This window comes from Sminthopsis crassicaudata, chromosome 3 (assembly GCF_048593235.1).
Source record: "Sminthopsis crassicaudata isolate SCR6 chromosome 3, ASM4859323v1, whole genome shotgun sequence".
In the NCBI taxonomy this organism is placed as follows: domain Eukaryota; kingdom Metazoa; phylum Chordata; class Mammalia; order Dasyuromorphia; family Dasyuridae; genus Sminthopsis; species Sminthopsis crassicaudata.
Window position 1 is genome coordinate 89,391,157 of NC_133619.1, and position 24,795 is coordinate 89,415,951.

General features: G+C 36.2%; 1 protein-coding gene across 1 annotated transcript in view; it reads left to right on the forward strand.

Annotated features, from left to right (window-relative positions):
• Nucleotides 1-1,152: 1,152 nt before the first annotated feature.
• The window catches only part of OLFM4 (olfactomedin 4), a 36,931-nt gene continuing 13,288 nt past the window's right edge, over nucleotides 1,153-24,795 (forward strand). Inside the window, exons 1-4 of the mRNA XM_074299207.1 lie at nucleotides 1,153-1,398; nucleotides 8,005-8,157; nucleotides 18,698-18,910; nucleotides 22,668-22,821. Coding sequence (XP_074155308.1) covers nucleotides 1,318-1,398; nucleotides 8,005-8,157; nucleotides 18,698-18,910; nucleotides 22,668-22,821 — 601 coding nt within the window. The 5' untranslated portion in view covers nucleotides 1,153-1,317. The remainder of the gene's footprint in view (nucleotides 1,399-8,004; nucleotides 8,158-18,697; nucleotides 18,911-22,667; nucleotides 22,822-24,795) is intronic.

Below are 24,795 nucleotides of genomic sequence, written 5' to 3' on the forward strand. Positions count from 1 at the left end.
AAACCTTAAATGGCATAATGAAGAGTTAGACACAACTAAAATGCCTGAACAACAACAATGAATGAATGGAATATTGTATTGTGTATAAGAAAGCATTGCAAAAGAAGGATATGAAGATGGAGATACTTAAATGTAGGGCCTGCTGAAATGGGAAAAGAGTACCAATGAGACTGGGAATGGGAATGAGAAGGATTGGAATTCAGGAAAGGGGGGTCAAATTTTTTCTTCTTGCTAGTTCTTTTGGAAATATGTCCTTCTGATCAGAAGAGATAATTATATGCTTAATATTGCTTGGACAACTCAAAACATATAGCCTGGTCACTTAGCTTTAGATTTCTCATCTATAATATGAGGATAGTATTTGCCTCAATAGTGCAATTGTAAAGCTCAAATGGGATAATGTGTATAAAGTGCTTTGGCCATCTCTCATCTGGGCTTTTACACTGTCTGTTTCCCATGCTTGCAATTTTCTTTCTCCTCACTTCTGCCAACAGAGAAAGAATTATGTGGGTCATTTGGAAATCATAATTATAGAGCACCCAGGGAACCTCTGGGTATTGACTGATGAAGCCCATTGTTTGTACCCCATTTTGTAACAAATGCCCATCAATGAGAAGAAATTACTAGAACAGAAAAAAATGGATAATTGTCTTTCTTTCATAATATGGCTCCAGGTGGGTCTTTCCCATAGTAATTGTTTTGATCCAATCTTCTTTTCCTTCTCCTCTTCTTTTTAATTCTCCTCTTCCTCCTCCTCCTTCTGTTTCTCCTTCTATTCTTCTTCCTCCTCCTTCTTCTTCTCTTTCTTTTTCTCTTCCTCCTCCTCTTCCTCTTCTTCCTCCTCTTTCTATTTCTCCTATTATTTTCTTCCTCCTCCTCCTTCTCCTCTTTCTCTTACTTCTTTTTCTCTTCTTCCTCCTCCTCTTCCTCCTCCTCCTCTTCCTTCTCCTCTTCCTCCTCTTTCTCCTTTTCTCCCTTCTTTTTCTCCTCCTCCTCTTTTTCTTCAAATAAAGTACAAGTCTGGAAACAAGATATTGCATTTCACAAAGGATTGCAAAAGTTAATATTGGCAGAAGATAATTGGCTCTGATATAGGGTATACAATGCTGATAATTTATGAAGTAGGACCATGAGTCATACATCTCCGTGTGTGTGTGTGTGTGTGTGTGTGTGTGCGTGTGCACGACACTCTGTGAGAACTGACCATAAATCACATGCTCAGAGATATTTCTTTCTTAGGGAAATTCCCATTGAATAGTATAAATAGCCTCTACATACCTCCTCTTAAATATTGTCTACTCCAACAAAGACAGCAAGATGAAGATCAAAGACTTAGCCATCTTGCTAGCCTTTCTGCATCTTCAGACCACCCTCATCACTGGGCAGCTGCATTCTGAGGTAAGAAGAAACTTTGAATCCTAACTTTGTCTTTTCAATCATTCTAATGCCTTTCCTTTTGTTCTTTGAGCTTCTCAATAATGGTTCACAAGTGCCTTCCTTTAAGGACTTGCTGAATAATTTGACTCCTTTTCTTTATGGTACAGCTCTCATAAAAGAAACATAATTTCTATTCACTAAAAAAGTGTCATATCTCAGCTCCTTAGCTGGAGCATAAGCAGTTTGGGGCCAGACTTTATTCCATGTTTTAGGTGTTGCTTAAAAGTGACTCCCAAAAGAAAATAGATGCAAGTGGAGAAAATGCTCTAAATCACAACTGATCAGAGAAATGCAAATGAAAGCAATTTTGAGATACCATTTAACATCCACCAGAGTGGCTAATATGACTAAAAAGTAAAAAAAAAATAATTTTGGAGGAGATGTGGGAAAACTAGGACAACCAAATGTAGTGTTCATGAAGTTGTGAACTAATCCAACCATTCTGGAGAACAATTTGGAACTATACCCACAGGCTATAAAACTGTACATACTCTTCTAGCAATACCTCTACTAAGTCCCACAGACATCCAAAAAAGGGAGATACTAATCGTTGGAAAATATTATAGTAACTTCTTTTGTGATTACTAAGAGCTGGAAATTAAAGGGATGCCCATCAATTGGGGCATGGCTAAACAAGTTGTGATATATGATTGTAATGGAATACTATTGTTCATAAGAAATGAAAAGCAGGATAATTTCAGAAAAACCTGGAAAAACTTACACGAATTGAGGCATAGTGAAGTGATTAGAATCAGGAGAACATTGTTCCCAGTAACAGCAAGATTCAGTGAAAAACTGTGAATTACTTAGCCATTCTTAGCAATAAAATGATTCAACATGATTCCAAAGGACTAATCATGAAGCAAACTATGCATCTCTAGAGAAAAAACTGATATTGACTGAATAAGGTTGAAATATGGTATTATTCACTTTCTTTCATTGTTTTGTTCAACTTTTTGTAAAAATATCTAATGTTGAAACGTTTTACATCATCGCACACATATAACCTATATCTGATTGCCTACCATGGGAAAGGGGGAAAGGAGGAAGAGAGGGATAGAATTTTGAACTCAAAATTTTAAATAAAAATGTTAAAAAATTAAAAAAAAAGAAAATAGATGCAGAGACCCCTTTAAAGTCCCCCAGAGTATATTTAAATAGAATTCTATTCATGACAGCATCCTATCTATACTATCAGTTGTTTTCCTATTGATGAGACAATCATTAATTGATAACAATAGTAATAAGCAATATTTATATAACACTTTAAAATTTTGCAGACTTTAAAAGTTTTCAGAGTGCTTTATGATCATTACCTCTTTTGAACCTCAAAATAACCTTGTGAAGTAAGCACTACAGATATCACTATTTCCATTTGTACAAAGAAGGAAACTGAGGCACCTGATCTGCTAACTCTGCAATCATATAGTGAACTAAATGATATATTTTTTGAAAGCATATTTTGATTGAAATCCAATACATTATCAGTTTTCATAGGGTTAGTTTTTAAAACTTTGTAAACTCACTTTCCTAGAGGGTTGGGGTAGTGCAATGTGACACAAGGGAATCCTAGTTTTCCTTTTAGGGAGATTGTAAGATGGAGGAGGAGAAAGGATGAAGGACATATCTACTTAGTATGGGGCTCACTGCAGAGGGGGATGGAGAATAGTCAGTGAGGAAACAGTAGGCTTTCCACTTCCCAAATCTTGGACCTTAGAATTGGAAGGGACCTTAGAAATCTTCTAGCCTTGCCTTCTTTAGACATGATAATTGAAATTTAGAGGAATGGAATGACTTATTTAAAATCAGGCAGGTAGTAAATAGCAGAGCTGGATTTAGAACTCATTTCTTCTGACAGCTAAATTCAATGATGTTAAAACAATACATGCTGTTTCCTGAGTAGATAAATGGTTCTTAAGTTGAGATCCCTGAGCTTATTTAAAAAAAGTTCTGATGATTATATTTCAATATAGTTGGTTTTATTTTATGAATATAAAAATATTATTCTAAGAAGGAGTTCAAAAGCTTCGCCAAGCTGAGTCCAAGACACATAAAAGATTAAGAATCCAGGTTTGATTATATCCTTATAGAAATGAAGAAATAAATGGAATTCTTTGTATATTAAATATTAACTAAAACATTGATGTTAATAAACAATACTTTGAAAGGACTCAAGATCTCTTAATGTATCTCTGTATTTTTCTAGGGAGTATATATAGAAATGATGGTAATGATTTTTTAAAGGACCATTTTATTTAGTGAGCATACAGGTTAAAAATGCAAGCATAATAAACAAGGCAATAACTCCTAGTAGCCCAAACTCAGATCCAAGCTCTTCTTTAATACATATCCTTAAAATATTTTTGGATATGATTAGCATTCATTGCTGTTTTTTCTCCTTTAGGGGAAAGTGAATGTGAATATGAATCATTCATCAGCCCTCTACACCAACCAATCAGACATCAGCATTTGGGTCAGACACGAGTCAGCTCCCTTAGCTAGATAGAAGTGGGTCAGAATGCAGAGAAATCCAAAATGCTGATTGGTTGCGAGGAGATGTCAAGGAGATAATGATTTGAATGTAGATAAGAAATTGCAGTTCTATCATGCTTAGAGTTTTTAATTTTCTTTCTATTTTACTTATCTTTAGCTGATAAATCAGTATCAGAGACTCCTAATACATGATTCTGTCATCTAGCTGCAAACTATTCCTGCTGGATAAAATAGCTTTTGAATCTACATTATCTTTGGACATCCCCCAACTATTATTTGTTAAAGACTAGATGTCACTCCTATTGTAAATCTGGTTTTCCTAAGCCACCAGACTGGGTTCTTATAATTTGCTGTGGACTTTCAAGCCTGATGAACCCTTTGAAAATGGTGGTAAACCTTTTGCCTTTAAACTGTCACTGGGCTGGTGTCAAACATAGTACTCTCTAAACTTTTAAAATGTTTAGTGTCCTCTTCCAAACGTTTATCCATCCATTTATTTATTCATTATTTCAGTCATTGAACACCTTGATCTTTGCAGCTGTCTAGGCCCTGTTTTTAATCAGAGTTGTTTGAAATCTGGAATAAGAAAAAAAATGTGCTCACAACCATCTCCTAGGGAGCTCAAGGTAATTTACATTCCCTGAATTTCATCCTACAGAATTAGGGCAGCTATTATTGTCTTCATTTTGTTCATGGGGAAACAGATATAAAGAGGCTAAATGCTTTGTTTAACACAATCACTGATGTAGGTGGAATTAGACAACAGATATTCAATATATAATCATAGATCTACATCTGGAAGAGACCCCAGAGACCCCCTAGTCCAACCCACTGATTTTTAGAGATGAGGAAAATGAGAGCAAGGGATATAAAGGGATTTGTACACAAGGACATACAGGTTCATTAATAAACATCAGAAGCAGGATTTTAACTCATGTCTTTTGCAGAAGTTGGACTCTTTCCACTGTACTATGCTGACTGCTCCATCTTATGTTATTTGGCAGCAGGTCTTCAAGAATTTTGGGATATTTGTAAGACAGTGGCTCTAATTTTTCTTTTTGCCCTTGAAAGGAGAAAATCAACTTCCTTTTCAAATTTAGAGGGAAAGGAGAACATTCCTTCAACTTCTAGCTCAGCTTTTCCATTCAAGTAAGTTTTATGCACTAGCCACAGAAAAAAGTGATTACCATTAGTATCATCAGCTTTGAACTTGAAGAGCAGTGATATATCTCCTGTGAGACACTGATCAAATTTATGGGCCACTTTGTAGTCAGCACAGCATGATGGACTGATGACAAGTCCAAAGACAGAGTTGGCAAGCTGGCTGCACTAGGCAGGAGGTACTAGGTAAATGTTCCATTTGCATGCCTTTCAGGTCTTCTTCGAGAGTGTAGTCATTAGCCAGTGGTTCCTAGATGTTTGTCCTGAGTCTTCTTAATGTCCACAGTTTTTTGAGTTGAAAGGACTTTCCAGAGAAGGGGAAGTACAGTCTAACACCTCATTGCTCAGTTAATTAACCTCCCCTGATCAAAATACTTCTGATGTTTTCTCTTCCTCCCTTCTTTTTGGAATTATTATAATGATGTAATTTCTTCAAAATCCCTTGCCATGTTACTCCCCACTGCTAAGTATTAGTGTCTTTGAACTGGAATCTTTCTTTCAAGTTTAGACAGATAAAACAATTCTGACTCTAAGGAGGTATGGCTTGTCAGCTAAGTTTCTACTCTTTCAGGATCATAGAATCCTTCCTGTGTTAGGAACTCCTGTATGAGTTGAGTCACATGGAGCACACCCACTGTTCCTATGGATGAGATGGAGAAGATGATTCTCATCAGTGGCCCATTTTGCCTGGCCCTTCCGTTAGCATTTTTTTTTTCAATGCCCTCAACTCTGTGGTCATAGAATGAGAGTTCAGTATTTCACTTTTAGCTAAAGCCAAATATACTAGATACAAATACCATTTGTTGTTGTGTTTGCCTCAGAAACCAGGAGGGATAGAATTTTTTGAAAGTTTTTTTTTTCAGTTTCTGGGAAGCTGAATTGGTCCATAGGTCCCTGATGGATTAAGTCTAGTTTATAGGGTCATCTAGTTTGGTCTTGTTCTGAAGTTGCAGTGGTTGGTGAAAATAGAACACACAGAGTATGTAATCACAGTTTCCTGAGACTTGAACTATGGGGACCAAATCCCTTCAAACTTTGCAGTTCACTGATGTTCAGACTCACAGAGAGGCCATTCAGGCTGACATCCTGTGGCCTGAGCTCTGAGCTCTAAGCAGAAGTGCCTGTTGACTCAGGCTGATGAAATCATTGAAAAAGTCCAAGGAGAGCTCAGGTCAGAAACAGGGTTTCTAGTATTTATTTTGGGTGTTTGGGAATCATGTTAATGATAGTAATCAAAATGTTAATTGGGGCACAAAAGAGGGCAGAAAGAGGGCAAAAGGAAGAAATGTTTTTGAAAAATATGCAATGGCAATTAAGCATGACCCTGATGTTTTAAGGAAACTGCATGTATTTAAAAATTAGTTTTCAGCAAAGAGGTTTCCCTCAAACTAACATATACTCTACCATTTCTTACAGACAAATGACTGAATCAGGTTTCCTTCATCTTTTTTTTGGAGGGTGTGTTAACTGAATATTTGTCCAGGTGTGGAAGAAATGAAAATCTATTCCATGTTCTCCCCCTGTCTTTTATTACAAGGTGTGAAGGTCAGGAGGTAGGGGTAGAATTGGTGAAATTTGAACAAGGAGATATAAGACCCATATTTCCAAAGAACACAAGAAAGTAGAACCACTGGGATTTTGCCAGGACTGGGAATGTCAGGACCAATAGGAACATTAATAATCACTTAGTGTGAGCTTCTTATTTGGCAGATGAGGAAATTGGGATCCAAGAACTGATCTTAGAATCTACAACTCCTGATTTTCAGACCTATGCAAAATATATTCAGTTCCTATCAAGTTAGGAAAATATTTCTTCTTTTCAAACACTGAAGGGTTTTAATTGACTTTGGAAAAGCAACCTCTTATATAACTCTACAGCTTACTTGCCTGGCTTATCAAAGATATCTGTACTTCACTGTTCTTGGGATTTGGGAATCAGACCACCAAGAGGTAGCCATATAGCTATCCTGTATGTATTCATTTTCTTTTTGAGAAACAATTATAATAGAAGTATGGGAGTTTCAGGGAACTTTTAGCTGATGGGAGTGGGTCTAAATAGGAGTTGTTTCCTTCTTTCCGAGGTAGCAATGTACTGGTGAGGAATAATTTTACAAAGAGAAAAAGAGAGGGCCCTATTCATTTGGATTAGCAAAACTTATAGCAGGATTTGGTCATAGGATCATAGAGTTTAAACTTAAGTTATTTAGGCCAAATGAACACATGGAGTCCCAGAAATATTAAATGATTTGTCCCATCAAAAAAGTGGGAAATAAAGTTAGGAATCAAACCCAAATGTACTGTTCTTTCCTTTGTACAATGATGGTGACTTAGCTAACCCATTTGGGACAGTTGTGATTACTGGAGGAGGAAGCATCCTGTTTTTGTTTTTTCCTGGGGTGGAGGAGAAGGATTTTCTCCAATATTCTCCAGAGTTCATAAGCTCTATGAGATTTGGAATTGTAAGGGATTTAAATAATGTCCATCATTTTATAAGCAAGGAAACCCAAGCCCTGACTTTTTTTTATGACTTTTCTGAAGGCACAATGGAGTTCAGTAATAAAGACAGGTATCAATTTCAAGACCCCCCAAGAACTCTGACTCCAGGGCTCTCATGTTCTCTGACTACAAATTCCCCTCTTTATACAAATAAAATACCATTCTTTTAGTTTAGTCTATTGATTCTTCCTTAAAAAATTCTTTAGCCCCTAAATTTCACTTGTAGCTTATGTCGATACATGTTTCTCACCTGTGAAAATGAAGTAGTTATTACATTCTTTTCTAATCCTATTCATTTATGTATTTAACTTCACTTGTCTGCTTTTCTCTGAGTACTCTATTCATAAATGAGGATCTGTCATTCAGTTTGACAGTGACAGCTTTTCTGAACTGTATATGTGAAATTTGTTATTCCAGCTGTTCTCCAATTTCAATGGCTCTCTGGATGACCATGGAATCTGCACATGTTCGATGGAACTGCCAGACACATCTTTTCCTGTTCAGAAGGTGGAAAATTTGGAAATCACAGCTCATGCTCTCACGGAGAAATTTGAGAAAGAACTGACTAAAGTAAGCAAGCATCCCCCTTTCCTACCTCCCAAGATATTATCTATCCCTTATACTAAAATAAGTGAACCCAGACTGGGCAATGTTTCACATATTTTGTAAGTAAACATTTTCTTTTTATATCAGGGTGAGAATGTGGGGCCATATACATGGCAGTATTGGTGAATAGTGGGTATGAAAAGTGTCTACTGGGTTTTTAGTTTTGTTTTTATAGAACAAAAAAATGCAGGCCAGTAACTTTTAATCCTTTTGAATCCTTTTAATCCTTTGTAATTTCATTGTGAATATTGATTGAATTGATGCAAACTGAAAGTTCCTTCCTGTATTATTAGATAGTTTTTGTGGTTGAAAATTTCTTAATCTATTAGTGGGCCAATGTGATTAGAATTAATCAATTGGAAAGCTGGGAAGGACCTCAGTGGCCATCTACTCCTATCCATACATGAAAGGAACCCTCACTACAATGTAATTGAGAAGTGGACATCTAGCCTCTTTATAAAGATCTTCAAGGAGGTGACCCATTTCACTTTTGGGTAACTCAAATTTTTAAGAAGTTTTTTCCTGACTTTAAATGAAAATTTTTTTTGCAGTGTCCTCTTTTTTGGCTCTGTCCTCTGTGGATAAACAGAACTAGTCTAATTCCTCCTCTGAATGACAGTCCTTCAAATACTTAAGGACAGATATTATATTTCCCTTAATCCCACTTCCCAAATCTTTTCTTCTCTGAAGAGGCTACACATCTCCAATCATTTTTTTTTCTTCATCTGACAATGGATTCAGGGATTCAAGGCCTCAGAATATAGATAGCCATTACTGTGTTAGAAGATTTTTTTTCCTGTTTGGTAGGATTTGGCAGAGTTTATTCTTTATTGGAAGCCTTCAAGAATACAGGGTCACCTCTATGCTATGATGAAGCAGTGGAGGATGACTTCAATGGATAGTAGGTTTATAAAGAAAATACAAACTAGCTGTGTCATGTATAAATGTTCACTTTGTGAAATCCCTTGCTTCATAAATTTCAAGAAGCATTCTGCTTCTTTCCCAGGATTTTTTCTCCTTCTCCATCCTTTGTTATTATTTTTGCATTTTCCTTACTATCTTGATTTTATTTCTTTCTCCTTTTCTTTCATTCTCTTTTCCTTTTTTGATCTTCTTTCTCTTTATTCTCTCTTTTCTTATGTTTTCTTCATCCATTCTTCTCTTTGTCTTTCCTCCCTCCTTAATTTCCCCTCTCTTTTTCTTTTCCTTTCCTTTTCTTCTCCACGTAGTCTTCATGTCCCTTTCTTATTCTCTTCTATTTTTGTTTCCTTCCTTTTATTCTAGACTTACTCTTCCTTTTTTCTATCTTTTTTCTTCCATTCCATGAAATTTCTATCCCTTCTTTTATTTTCTTCTCACTAACTTTCTTATACTTTCTTTTTTTCTCTAGGTATTGGTTTTTAACTATAAATTGCCTTGGTGGAGGCACTGGTGTATTAGATGAGATAAGCTAAACTTTTGGAGGAACTAAGAGAAGACTGCCCTAGGAGTCTGAACACAGCTTTGCCCCATTGACCAATAGAACCTTCTTAGCCTCACTGACTGTTCTACGCTGTGCTTTAGGGATGGCATATTTTTCTCTGAGCATCTGAGCGTAGGAGGGATAGAAGGAAGAAATCCAAAAGAGAATAAGGCAAAAATAATTTGAAGTCAACTGATGTAAAGTGACAGAGAGTGCCAATTTTGGCATCTCCCACTGTCTTGGCCAAGTTTAAAAGCCAATTAGAAAAGACTTGCATATACATCATCAACGAAGACTCAGCAATAAGATGCTTACATTTTGAATTACCATTTTATCCAACTATTAATTTATGACCATCTTGTGGTTTTATTGCAAGATTCAAAATAAGTTTTCCTGGCAATTTTAAGCTCAACTGCCTCAATTTCAAACATAGTTATCCTTTAAAATAAAATTATTGTGAGGATGAGACCCTGCTTTCAACTCGAATTGGTAGATAAATATTCCAAGTTTAAATGAGGTGTCCAAGAAATGTGTTTGACTGCTCCAGGAGCCAAGCTTCTTAAGAAATAAAATGTCCTTGAATTAATCAGCAGGAAAGGCACAGCACTAAATTATAAATTCTATCCATTAATATTCATAACCCTATTCTAGCATAATCAAGAGTAGATAAGAAGTTATGCATAAAAACATAACAAGTGGAGGAGAATCCTAGGTAGAGATCTTTTCAGTTAAAATCATTTGCTTTGAAATAAGGGAAGCTAATGATTTACATGTCTTCACTTGCCGGCAGGAATGTGAAGGACAGTTTGAAATCTGCATGCTGCTTAAGGGGGAATGTGTAACTTGGCAGATCCATGAATATGGGACATTTAATTCCCAGTCTGTAAGTCGGGGCAGGCAGCAGCTGCCTTGTTAATAATTGGCAAGGAAGGAAAGTAAAGTAGGTGGGAAAACTCTCAGGTCTCAACAACAGTTATGAATTGGGAGAAAAATTCTTGAGTGGGCCCTGGTGGAACTGTACTTCTGTAGATAACTTGGAATTGGGCACTAGAAGGAAAGAAACAAACATTTATTAAGCACCTATTACCTGCTACATTATAAACATTATCTCACTGGATAATCACAATAACCCTGGGATTGTGGTTGGTATTCAGTTGTGTATGATTCTTTTTGATGCTATGGACCATACTGTCCATGAAGTTTTCTTGGCAGGGATTATGGAATGGTTTGCTATTTCCTTCTCCAGTGCATTAAGGTAAGCAGAGGATAAGTGACTTGCTTAGGGTCACACAGCTACTAAATCTCTGAGACTGGATTTGAACTCAGGTGTTCCTGACTCTAGGACTAGTACGCTATCCACTGTACCATCGAGCAGGCTCTACTACATTTTATGTTTCAAAATTCCTGTCTTCTATGTCATTTGATCCTTACCACAATTTTATGAAATAGGGCAAGGCAGTTATCATAATGCCCATTTTACCGATCTGTAAACAGTTCTCAGAAGAAAAATTACTTGCTCAGTTAATTACATGTCAGTTAATTGGCTCATTTGAAACTGGAATCCAGCTTTCTCAACTTCTAGTCCAGTGCTATTTCTATTGTCCCAGACTGCTTTATTAGAAGCCAATGACAAATTATTCTATTTTAGTCTCAAGAATACATGGATTCTATCAGTAATGTCATCAAACCAGCACAATACAAATTCCATATTATAGAAGGTGGGATCTTGTATGATCTTTTCCAGATTTTGATTCCATCCTCTTCTCCATAAATAATTTTCCAGACAATTAATTGGTAATTAAACTTGTATTCTATTCCCTAGTTACTAGCTCTCTAGTGAGCTTTCCCAGTGCTCAAGCTATTCTTTATGCTAGAGACTGGTGAGTATATATTATAGACTGGGTGCCCTGTTGTACTTCCACACCCTGGAAAAGGGCTCATTATTATTGGCCTTTCCTTTTCACCTCGGGGGCAGTGCCGATGGTTGTCCTTGCCCCATGGCATGCTGGAGGTGGGATGGGCTCTATGCACAACTAAGCTTGGATCATTTTTATCTCCTTACTCTTATTTAAGACAACTCTCATATTAGCTTCTTTTCTGAACCTTACTCTCATTCCTTTTGTGATATTCCTTCCTTCCTTCCTTCCTTCCTTCCTTCCTTCCTTCCTTCCTTCCTTCCTTCCTTCCTTCCTTCCTTCCTTCCTTCCTTCCTTCCTTCCTTCCTTCCTTCCTTCCTTCCTTCCTTTCTCTTCCTTCCTTCCTTTCTTTTGCTTCCTTCCTTCCTTCCTTTCTCTCTCTCTTCCTTCCTTCTTTCCTCCCTTTCTCTTTCTTTCTTTCTTTCTTTCTTTCTTTCTTTCTTTCTTTCTTTCTTTCTTTCTTTCTTTCTTTCTTCTTCTTTCTTTCTTTCTTTCTTTCTTTCTTTCTTTCTTTCTTTCTTTCTTTCCTTTCTTTCTTTCTTTCTTTCTTTCTTTCTTTCTTTCTTTCTTTCTTTCTTTCTTTCTTCCTTCCTTCCTTCCTTCCTTCCTTCCTTCCTTCCTTCCTTCCTTCCTTCCTTCCTTCCTTCCTTCCTTCCTTCTTTTCGATGGTTTGATTCTCTACTCACTGGTGTAATGGATAGAAAGAAGGACTTGGAGTTAAGAAGACTTGAGTTTGAGTTATCCTTTTACCCTTATTAGCTATGTGACCTTCAGCTATCACTTAATTACTATCTGCCTCAATTTATTTATCTATAATATGAAGATTATTATAATAGTACCCAGCTCACAAAGTTGTTATGAAGTTTTATACATATAAATTTTGTAAGACTTATTTAATATGTAAAATATTTTATAAACTTTAAAATATATATAAATGTTAGTTATTATAAAGAAAAGATAATGTGTTGGTCTTCTTTATCAGATCAGCTAGAAACATATTTTTCTCTTTTTATTGAATTTTTGCTTTTAAATTACTTCCATTTTGAACAGCCCATCTCACCTCTTAAGCAGCAAGACATCTCTTATAACAAAAGGAAAAAAAAAAGAAAAGCAGTTTGGCAAGAACTAACTGATATATCAATCAAGTCTAATAGCATTTACAATATTTGATGCTCATTGTCCCCTGACTTTGTAAACAAAGGAAAGGGATCTTTTTCCTCATCTCCTTTTGAGGAGAATTTTTGCCATACATTCATTAAGTGGTGATGTTTCAAGATGCTTTGTCATTCCCTGGAAGTACAAAGGTCATATAAATAGCAGCCCCTGCTCTCAAGAAGATTATATTTTACAGGAGCAGTCCAATTTGACTGGAATCTAGAATGCATGAAGGGAAGCATTATAAAATTAGTCAGGAAAAGTAAACAAGAGTTAGACTGTTAATATCTATAAATAAGCTGGGCAATTTGGATTTTGAGGCAATAGAAGTCACCAAATTTATTGAGCAGAGAAATATCAAACATGTTTTAGAATAATTTTGGTTACTGTGGATTTGGAAGGAGGTAAGACTGAAAACAGAGAGATCAATAGAGAGGCTATTACAATAGTCCATAAGAGGTGATGAGTAACTAAAGTATCAAAGTGTGTAGAGAGAAAGGGGATAGATAAAAGCAAAGTTCATGGTGGAATTGCTAAGACTTGACAGTTTAGTAGATTGATTGAATATGGGAGAAGGGAAAGTTTATAAATACTCCAAGATTGTGAATGTTGGTGCCTAGCATATGGCAGACTCAATGTAAAGAGGGAAATATGGAGAAATAGTAAGTAGGTTTTATGGGGGAAAAGTTGCATTTTGGATATATTGAATTTGAGATGCTTATAGGACATTAATTTAGAGCAATTGGTAATACAGAGCTGGACAGGTTAAGAAACAATAGATCTGTGTCTATTATGGTTCTTAACAACCAAATCATCTTGTAACCTGGTTGACCTAATTAGTTTTACTGTTTAAGAAAACAAAAAAAATGAATCTACTTAAAAATCCATTACCATTATTAAAGACTTGGTTTGGAGAAGCCTATAGAAACACAAACAAGACTAGCTTTTTAGCTCAATAGACAACGCATGCTAATTATAGAAATAGAACAAGGCCACAGACCTAGTAAGGAGTGGAAGAAATTAGTTTCCATTCTTAGAGTCCATTAACAGAGCAGGAAGGATATAACATAAATAAAGGGAAGCCCTGAGGGGCATGCTATTGACCTGAATCCCAAATAGAATCACAGAGATACAGAACTGGAAGGCATTGTAGATAATCAATGTAATACAGTGGTTGAGTCCTGGATTTGGTATCATCAAGGCTTATGTTCAAATCTTGCCCAAGACATCATCTGTGCGATCCAGGGCAAGAATTTTAATATATTCAGCACTTTCAATTTTCTTGTTAAGGGTTTGGATGGTTTCTAAAATTCCTTCCTTTCTAAGTCTAAATCTATGGATTCATAAATTTAGATTTGGAAAGGAAGTTAGAAGTCCTTAAGTCCATCTCCCTCTCATTTTAGAGAGGAAGTGAAATCTGGAGACACTGAGAGATTTGTCCAAATTTATAGTTTATTAAGTGTCAGAACCAGTATTTGAACCACAAGTTCTTGAAATCGAAAGCCAACACTCTTTCCGTTATACTGTAGGAACTATCTAGCTCAAGTGCTTCATTTTGCAAGTCAAGAAACATTATGTAAACCCATAATGACAGGATTTTAGTAAGCAGGAGGCTATGTAAGATGTCAGACAAAAGGTATTTTTAGTGATCAATTTGGATTTGGTAACATACTTGGGATGGTTGGCCAAGGCTCTAACCAAATGGCTTTCACCAATCATCTTAACTTGTGTCTTGCCACTGACCTCTGATGACTGGAGGAGTGAGAGCAAGAACTTTGCTCAGCTCTGCCTCACTTAAATCCCATTTATTTGCAAGTCAGAACATCACCCTCTTGATGTCATTGGTCCTTTTTGAGAATGAAGGATAAACAATAACATCCAAATAGTTTTGGTTGTTGGTGTCCCTCCTCTGAATCTCTCATACAAATCAGTGGCATGATGTGGAAAACTTATGCTGGCAATCCATTTAAATCACAGAGAAAGATCACATGTAAAATAATTTTACTCAACCTAGGAGTTCCTCCTTTCAGAATTCCCATTGTGTTAAGCCTTTTTAGTCTGAGCAAAACATTGTTGAATTAAATGTCACCTACAGGGACTGGACCAAAAATCTGTTTTTTTTTCTTTAAGTTCTTTTCACTAAGAATTTCATCCATTTTTAAAAATGACACTATAGAGCCTCTTCATTTTGTGGCAGACAAAGACAAAACACTCCTACATTTTTGTGGGAAGCATGGTGCCAAGGACACATTGGGACTTTTTCTAAACTGTGCAAGGGCTACATTTCCTTGACTAGATATGGTGGCTAGCTTCCTCTTTTGCAGAACAATAACTGCACTGAATCACCAAAATGTTCAAGGAATGCTGAGAAATATTTCATTAGTTCCAAGAGCTAACAAAACCAAAAGCCAATAAGCAGATTTGTTTCCAAAACTTGCATTTCTGCAAAATTTTGGCTCACTATTCCTGACGAGATGTGAGTCTGTTCCCGGTTTTCATGGAAACAGGAACTCAGTCATCTTGTACATGTGTATGTGCTTCTGATAGAATCTTAAGAGGTTTCAGGCAATTTAAAAAAATCCATGTACCCACCTAAATGTCACCATTGTTGCTTAGGTTTGTCAAATTTGATGATTAGATATTTGATGACAGTGAGCATCGGTAGCCTGGAGAAATATAGTAGCAGTGTTAGAGGCTGCATTTTCTACTTTTATTCCCTGCCTGATTTGCTTGTAGCCTAGGTTCTTTCCAGTTTGTGGTCTATGAGTCTAGTCAAATTTACATGGCTGATTTAAGTGGGAGGGTAGAAATGACAGAGACACAAGACTGCCTTTGGGCAAAAAATGGAAGAATCTTAGATTTGAAGAGACCATGGTGATTATTTATCCCAACTCCTACATGAAAAATAATATTTTTCATATCATAGACCTTTTTGGAAGACTGATGAAGCCCAAGGTTTTCTTTGTAGAATACCATTGCATAAGATAAAATACACAGGAAATCTGATGAGGCAGAATATTATTTCTAAATACATTCAATAAAATACAAAGGAAATTATAACTGAACACAGTTATCTTTTTACAAAATTTACAGATGCTACAACTAAGAACACTTGCTGTATAGGATCTCTGACAAATGAATGTTCAGTTTTTGCTTACATAATTCCAATGTTGCTAAACTTACTACCTCTAAAAATATCCCATTCTATTTTTAGTCAATTTTAATTGTTAAGAGAAGTTTTCTCATATTGGGCTTAATATTGTTTAGTATCTGTAATTTCTACCAATTCCTCTTTGGTTCTTTCCTTTGAGGCCAAGTAGGATAAGTCTATTTCTTTTCTTTTTTTTTTTTTTGGTATGGAAGCCTTTCAAGTTTTTGGATAATATTATTACTATCTATCTCTCTCCTACTCCAAATCTTCTCTTTTCAAAGGTAAGTATAATCCTTCTTGTATGACCTAGTCTCCAGTCATCTTAATATCCTACTCACACTCCCTTTATTTTGATGGTCTCTGGTTTGTCAGTCCTCTTCCTAAAATGTAATGACAAAAATCAATCACTGATTCAGATGTTATTTGACCAAGTCTAAGTATGGTGGAACTATTTCTCCTAACTTGTTTACTTTGCTATGAAGGTCCCTTCCCCTTGTCCTTTCCTCTAAGGTTTCAGTAATTAAGAAATTATTGGGCAGATATCAAAGTTCTACCCATGAAGGGGCCAGTGACACAGACTCAGAGGTAGCATGTAAGAAGCAATGTGAAGGTGGATAAAGAACCAATTAACTTCAGTGCCAAAGAAACCTGGATTTAAATGTCCTGTGTGTGACTGTGTGGTCAGGGCTATGTGATCCTGGGCATTCTACTTCAGAACCATAGACAGTTATCAGAAACTTAAACGGAAGGGAAAATGCTAATCTATAATGGCAGAGAGAGTTTCCCCACTGGGAACAAAATCACAGACCTATTCCATTGTTCCTAAAGGGATATATATATGTACACATACACACACACACACACACACACACACACACACATATAAAATCACTGCTTTTTTTTTGTTTGTTTGGCTTTCTTACCATATTCTCATGTTATTATGGTCATATTAATTTGAAAAATGGAGCAGGGAGATGATGCAGTAGATAGAGCTCTAGGCCTGGAGTCAGGAAGAATCATCTTTCTGAGTTCAAATCTGGTATTTACTAGCTTTGTGACCCTGAGCAAGTCATTTAACCTTGCTTGCTTCAGTTCCATATTTGCAAAATGAGCCGGAAAAGGGAATGGCAAAGCACTGCAGTATCTTCGCCAAAAAACAAACAGACAACCAAAACCCCCCAAAACCAACTCCAAATGGGGTCACAATGAGATAGACATAACTGAAATAATTGAACAACAACAAATGAATAAACTCTATATTGTTCATATTAATCTTTCATCCATTAAAACTTGTAGATATTTTACATTAACATACTCTCTTGTCTTCTATACTTGTGCATTTGATTTGGTAGTGGGGGAGTATCTGGCATTGAATTAATCTAGATATTGTGTCTTGCTTTGTGACATTAATGCAGCCTGCTCTCAGTGTATGACTAAAGCAAGAGGAGAAAAATAAAGCCAGCAACTTTTAATAAGCAAGTTCTTTAAAAAGCCCTGGCATTTTCTTAAGAGATCGTGCACAGAAAGAACCACCAACTGTGTTTATTGAAATATCCATTTGGAGATTCCAATTACATACTAAATACACTGAGGGAATTTTGGGAAATATTTTAACTTAATGATCAGACATTCAAATATATGCAACAAATGTGTAATTTGAAGGTCTGATTGCAATAATCAGTTCTTGGAATAAATGTAGGTGCATTTAATGAAATGTGCAGTTTTGCTGTTGTACACACACTTATAGAGTGCATGTTAAGTTGGTGTTTCCATTAGACCCCAGTAGCATAAAGATATCAATGCTACTTATTGAGCTACATATTATCTATGTTCTTATTGAGGTGGGCTGGGGCAGGATGTTATGACTCTCTCCACTTGTACAATTGCAATTACTTCATGGCTTATCATACCATACAGCTCTTGTCCATGCCCTTTCAAAACTCCTTACAAGTCCTACTGCAATGGCTTATCATGGTGTGAAAGTGACCTTGGACTTTATTAAGCTATAAATGCTTCTAACAGATGAAATCTACTATCTGAATACAAGCTTAACTAAATACAGAGAAGTCTATGGCTAGTTCTTTGGCCAAGGATATCCAAGACCTCGATAGCCACTTTATAACACTGCTGAAAAGTCTAGATGCTCAAGATTGGCCTTTATAGAGCAACCAAAAATGAAAGTCTATGTCAGAAATTTATGTCAAATCTATATCAGAAGAAGGTAAGCTCTGGTCATATTAATATAGAAATTCTTTTAATAGACTTTATTTACTGTTTGAGTATCAATTTAATTAAGTACAGAGAAGCCTATGGCTAGTTTTTTGGCAAAGGATATCCAAGATCCAGGTGTCTGGATCTTTATTTAAAACAAATCTTTTTTTCCCCATTTTTTTGTATTGTTGTTCTTTTAGAGGCAATCAAGGTCAAGTGCCAGATGAAATGCATTGCTGAAAAGTCTAGGTGCTCAAGATTGACCTTTGTAGAGCAATCAAGAAATGAAAATCAAGTAACCTCATTTTCCTTGTTATCAGAACCAAGCCTGCTTTGCTTTTCTAGTGCTTTTATTTGTTGTTTAAGAATGATATGTCTTCATGCATTACTGGAGATGATGATATATTTACCAAACATGAAATGAAAGGTCACACTGTTTTCAACCAGTCTAGTTGGAAGACTAGTTGAAATCCATAAATAGATGCTTTTATTTAGCTTCTTTAGAGAAAAACCCTTTAGATTTGGTTGTCGATTGATGGGACACATTCAGGAAAGTTAGGGTTTTGGGAATCATATTGTTATTGATCTGGATTCTTTTCCACCTTTCAGGTAAAGGAGTATACTAAAACGATGCAGGTATTTGAACGGAGACTCCTAAACCTAAGCATGAGAATTCAAGTCATGGAAGAGACCAGCATTACATATAATAAACTGGACTTTGAGTTGGTTAAATTAGAAGTGACTGAGATGCAAACACTGATCATAGAATTGAAATCCAGTTTTGTGGGAAGCAATGTCATTATTGACCAATTGGAGTTAGAGGTAAGTGGTTCACTATCCTCTTTTGAATTATTTACTAGAAAAAAAATGAAATGTCATTTTTCTTGTGCCACAGCTACCTATTTGCATAATTGCTATTTATTTCCATTGCTTTCTTGCAAAGGAAACTGATGAAATACCTTTCCTAGGATTATGCATCAAGTCCTCTTTGAAAAACATAATTAGGTAAAGAGATAGGATTGTAACATTTAGTCTTTTGGTAGTCAGTGCTATATGAATCAGGATTCTTTTTTTCACTCAATGGGGACCAGGTAACTGCTATTTAAAACACAGTGCTAATGAGATCAAGTTTGGCAGGCTCAATCCCTATGTAGCCCCATGTCATGGGCTTCCCTGAAAACTATACCAAAATTGAGACACTCCCCATGATTTATTTTACTTTTGCTTGTGAGTAAAAGTAAAGTTTTCACTTCATGAAAAAGACATTTGTTCAAATACGATAGCCAATAAAGTCATAGAACAGAATCTTCAATGAATGTATATGTTACATACACCCAAACGCAGATTATCCCACTACCAGTAAATAAGGGCAAATACGTATAGAATATTCATGAAGGGTCACTACCGGAACTCACAGGGTACATTTGTGAAGGATACCCATGTGAAGAAGGACACAAACATAAAGAGAATCTGAATGGTCAAGGTATATTCATAAAAAGTACAAAAGCTGCAATATGTAGGATCTGGATGACATTAATACCCCACAGAGGTATTAATGCTCCCAGGGGATGTCATTAAATTGCTCTCTTTTAGGTATTATTATATCTCTGTTCTCTGTTGAGTGAATGTCATTTTTTGGGGATCACATCTCTTCTCATCTTTGTTATTTCTCTTCTTCATCTTGTTGTATTTGCTGGGCATCTTTGCTAGTCTTGCAGTCAACTAAATATTCTCTGGCATGCTAAGCTTTAGCTCTTCAAGGCTGTTTGCTCCCATCTACTGAGGTACAATGACTAGAATGTAAGCTGGAGAACTTATAATGAGCCACTATATCTGACTAAGGTATCAAATCAAATCAAGGTAAATTCCCTAGGCTAAAAGCAAATCTATTTTGTTATTCTGAATCTTTTTTTTTTAAGTTTATGTCACTCAACTGACTAGATAACCCCTGTTAAATGCAGAATTGTGAAACTGAATCACCCCCAAACACCACATGACTATGCAGAGACTAAGGCCCCGAGGATCATCTTCCTCTCCCAATTTTATTTGCTTAGCATATAAACAAAATGATGGGCTAGAACAAAAGCTAGTCAAGCAGGGAAGAGTTTTGTCTTCTCCCACTTTAGTCTATCTTCTTGCCTTTATTCAGTGATTTGCAATAAAAACCCCCAACCCCACCAATTTTTTCATTTTGCACAGCCCACAACTTCACTATTTTCTCTGCACCTTAGGATTCAGAAGTAGAAAAGATCCTAAAGGTCATCTGTTTCAACTCTTTCATTTTATAAATGAAGACATAGATTTAAAGAAGTGAAGCAATTTGTTCAGGGAATATACATAGCAGGGCTGGGATTTAAAGCTAAGTTATCTGGTTCTAAATAGATTGTTTATTTCAGTATCCCATGTACTTTTGAGCTATTCCATGGTTAGGGGCCATAACATCAAGAGAAGTTGGGAATTAAACATTTTGCATATATATGTGGTTATCAGGCAAACCTGTCCATCACTTCTACTGGAAAAATAATTTAAAGTGCATATTTTGTGGACAGTGGTTTCATAGTATAATCTTTTTATGCTGTGGGAGACCACATTCTTTCATGTATACACTTGAGCTTTTCACTCAACTTGTCTATACCATTTGGCCTAGAAAGTGGCTTTATCCCACTCCCATCCCTGAAGGTAGAAATCCTACCTATTTTTCAAATCCCAGATCACATACTATCTACTCTATGATTGCTTGTAGATATTCCATCTGGAAATGAATTTCTCGTGCTTCTGTATTTCCATAGGACTTCAGAATAAATTTCTGGAGACAGTCATGATGCCTTAATTCATGTCTTAATTGATCTTTGTCTCCTCCTTAATGCTTAATAGAATATCTACCAAAATCTGTCCAATAAATGAACTGATCATTGAGCTCCCACCTGATACAGTATAGTTCTTTTAGCATGGTCTTGAAATGTCCATTTCCTCACTTCATTTACATTTTATTCTTGCTCTCTTGCCAAATTCTATTTCCTGTTCTTACTCAAATCTGCTTGAATGCATCTCGTGCTTTTGCTAAGGTTGTTACCCTGAACTGTTTTAATGCTAACCTAGCCTTAATCTAAACCTGGGTGTTGCCTCATGTCAAACTGAAACCTGTTAAAGATCTTAATTTTAAAAGGCCAAGGTCTTCTATTGCATATTGGTACCATTTCCAGTCAATCTGTTCTATGTCTTGCCACTAGACCCAGGTGACTCTAGAGAAGAAAGTGAGGCTGGTGACTTTGCATAGCCCTCCTTTACTTAAATCCAATTCACTTGCAAATCATGACATCACCTCCCTGATCTCATGGTCCTCTTTGAGAATGAAGAATGAATGAGAATGAAGGACAAATAACAGTCCTAAGCTACGACCCAGTTTAGGTCCCAAGTGCTTCCTGGCTAATGCGGTTTCTTATTCATAGTTCATTCACAAGATTCTCCAAGTTCTCAAATAATTAAAAAAAAATATCTCTGTTGAATAGAAACATGATTGTAACTACATGGATCCTGATCAGAAAGGTTTTTGCTTATTTGAATTGATGTGAGGTTGATCACATGAATCAAACATCACCTGGTGGGGCAAAGGGAAGATGATTGGACTTGAGTATGACCTCTAACCTTTCTGAATCCCAATTTTTGTCATCTGCAAAATGTGGAGACAGAATGAAATAATTTTTGTAAAGATACTTGGAAATATTACAAAACACTAAGTATTAGCAATTTATTTTCATTAATATCATTAATGAGTTAACAGGGTTTCAGCATAAAATTGATCTTCCTTCCTTAAAATGGATATGACCTACATATAATTAAATCTTGCATGTCATGCCAAATCAAACAGCTGAAACCTTCTCTTGTCTGGACTCAATTCTCCAATCCTGCCTAGGAACACTTTTATTTGTTGCATTGTGTTTGCTAAAGAACTGAAATGCAGAATAACATAATCTGGTCTATTTTTTTTTAAATGTGGTTTTGTCCCTTAGATCCTTTTATAACTTTTCATTCCACCATTTGCTACACCCTTAAAATAATATCTGGGGAATTCATTTTGGTGAGGTCATTTCTGGTCTTTGAATATAGACTATCTTATAGTATTATAGTCTAATAATGAATATTAACCAATACATTAATAAAAAATCACCAGTAGAAAAATTCACAATTCTTAATATACACTTTTGAACTTGAAGTGTACAGAGAGCTTTAACATTCATTAGAAACAAAATTATAAGATAGAATGAATAAGCACACGTTTATAGGGGCATGTTATTAGAAATGAACTTTAATGGACATGTGTAGATGTTCTGAAAGAGGCTACAGTCTATTATTAAAGCTGTTAAAATCTTTGCCATTTTCTTCTTGTCACACACATTTGCCTGAAATCTGACAGGCATTCACGCTAACCCATAAAATGTATTCTTCCAAATGAAACCATTCACAAGCCCTCTGGTGTATTCTCTGGCAATGTTTCACTAAATGACAAATTCATCCCCCAAATGTTTATGAAAGAAATTGCACAATAATATAAAGTCACTCTGAATTTTTATTTCCTCAGATCAGGAATATGACTCTCCTGGTGCAGGAGTTGGAGTCACTAGACAAAAACAATATCCTTGAAATCCGTCGGGAAATTGTGGCCCTGAAGAATAGACTGAAGGAGTGTGAAGAGTTTAGAGGTCAAAACAATACAAATCTCTTTATCCCACCTGGTAAGCATTCTTTGATTTACCTCTTGGTCAGGGTCAAAGAGGTGAGGAAATGGGGGAGAATGTGGAGGTTTTTTGACACTTAAGAAGTAGAAAGACAAAAAAAATATGTAATTATATCTCTGCCAAAGTACTCAAACACCTTGGTGGATTGCATTTTTGATGTAGGAAAGCAGAATAAGTGGATTGCTGAAGTCAAAAAGAGATAGGATTTCACCTTCCTCCAGTGTTCCCTACAGGGGTTTATTCTCATTATTTTAAATCTCCTTTCCACATAGTTCTACATAATACACACCAGGGGACTCTTCTGTGAAAGGTGCCAACACATTGGATTGGTTTTATTTTCTTCAGTTCCATACAACACACATTTATTAAGCTCCTTTTGCAGTGTGAAAGGCACTGTGCTGTTCGCTGGGGCTAGAAAGAGAACAACACCATAGTTTCTGTCCTCAGGGAGTTTACATTTTGTTGGGTAGGGGAGATGCAACACATCTGGAGACAAATAAATAGTGGATTTGGGGGATTTAATACTAACAACTAGGAAGGTTCCAAGGATGTGGCAACTGGATTTGATGGGGTGCAGCTTCTAGGAGAAATAATGCAGTAATCCTGATGCTCCCAGAATTTAGAGGTGCTTTTGTTCTAACAATCTGTCTTAAGTCTTCTGGCCTTAGGAATATTGTAGAATAATCCTATGAGCATTGCTGACTGCCAGATAGCAATCTGTTGGTCAGTGATAACAGGATTCCCGAGACAAATTGTGAAGTGCATACCAAACTACTCCTCAGTTCTACCTCTAAGTCATGAAATAAGCATATCAATGACATGAAGAACCAGATTTATCTTTTCCTATAATTTTATCTTCTTGCTCCTGGTTCCTTGCTAAATTCTTTCGGGAACTTAGCCTGCTTCAATTGGTATTGCAGTTACAATAAACTTTGCCCCTTGACTTGGAGATGGGTTCAAGCCTGCAAAGTCTTTTGAGACACTTCTCTACACTTGTTTGCAACCCCAACCTTTTGCGGTCTCCTTTTGAATCTCAACAGACTGAGCCTTGGAGGAAGATAAGGAATCTTAGAAACAGGAGGGAGTACTTTCTGGGCACTGCAGATGGCTTGGATGAATTCTTGGATATAGGAGATGGGACATTGAAATTGAGAAACAATCTAGCCTGGCTGTACATCAAGTGTATAAATGTGGAATAATGTGGAATTGATGGAAAAGTAGAGTCGAATCAAATTTTGGAGAACTGAGGAGTTTGATTTTATGAGAACCATAGAATTTGGGACCTGAAAGGGACACCCATTTCATATCACCCTGAAAAGTATCCCTCCCCTCCCCAAATTCCCTATAAGTGGTCATCAATCCTTTCCTTAAAAGCTTCAAGGCAGGAAAAATCTCTCTTTCCCAAGGTTCCAGTTTTTGATACCTCTAATTTAAATAGATATCTCCCCTTACATTAAACATCTATTTGCTATTTTGCATCTTCTACCCATTGCCTTCTGGGAACAAGCAAAATAGGACAATATGGAAGCACTGAAGGATTTTAAGCAGGTTAATGACATGTTCAAATTTGTGCTTTAGGGGGATTTTTTTGTTTTGGCAGCTGCAAGGAGGCTGGATTGGAAAGGAGAGAGTTTGGAAGCAGAGAGATCAATTAGGAAGCATATATTTCAGCTTACGTTTGGCTTTAGAATTTGATAAAATGAATTCATATTGACATCGATGTTGGGAGATTAAAGTATGTGTAGAGAGAATATATAAAGAGAATAACTAAGAGTTAAGGACTATTAAAAAAGGATTCAGAGTGGAAGTGAAAAATTTAGGCATAAAATGTTGTCTAATTATAAGTATCCTGTATTAAGGATGTTGTCCTAGGATATAAGCCTTGATGATTAAATTAACTTCTTAGGGTATCAGCTTCTTTCCAGAGCTGAGCCAAGGGACTTTTGGTCTTGGACCAGGACTTCTTCCTTT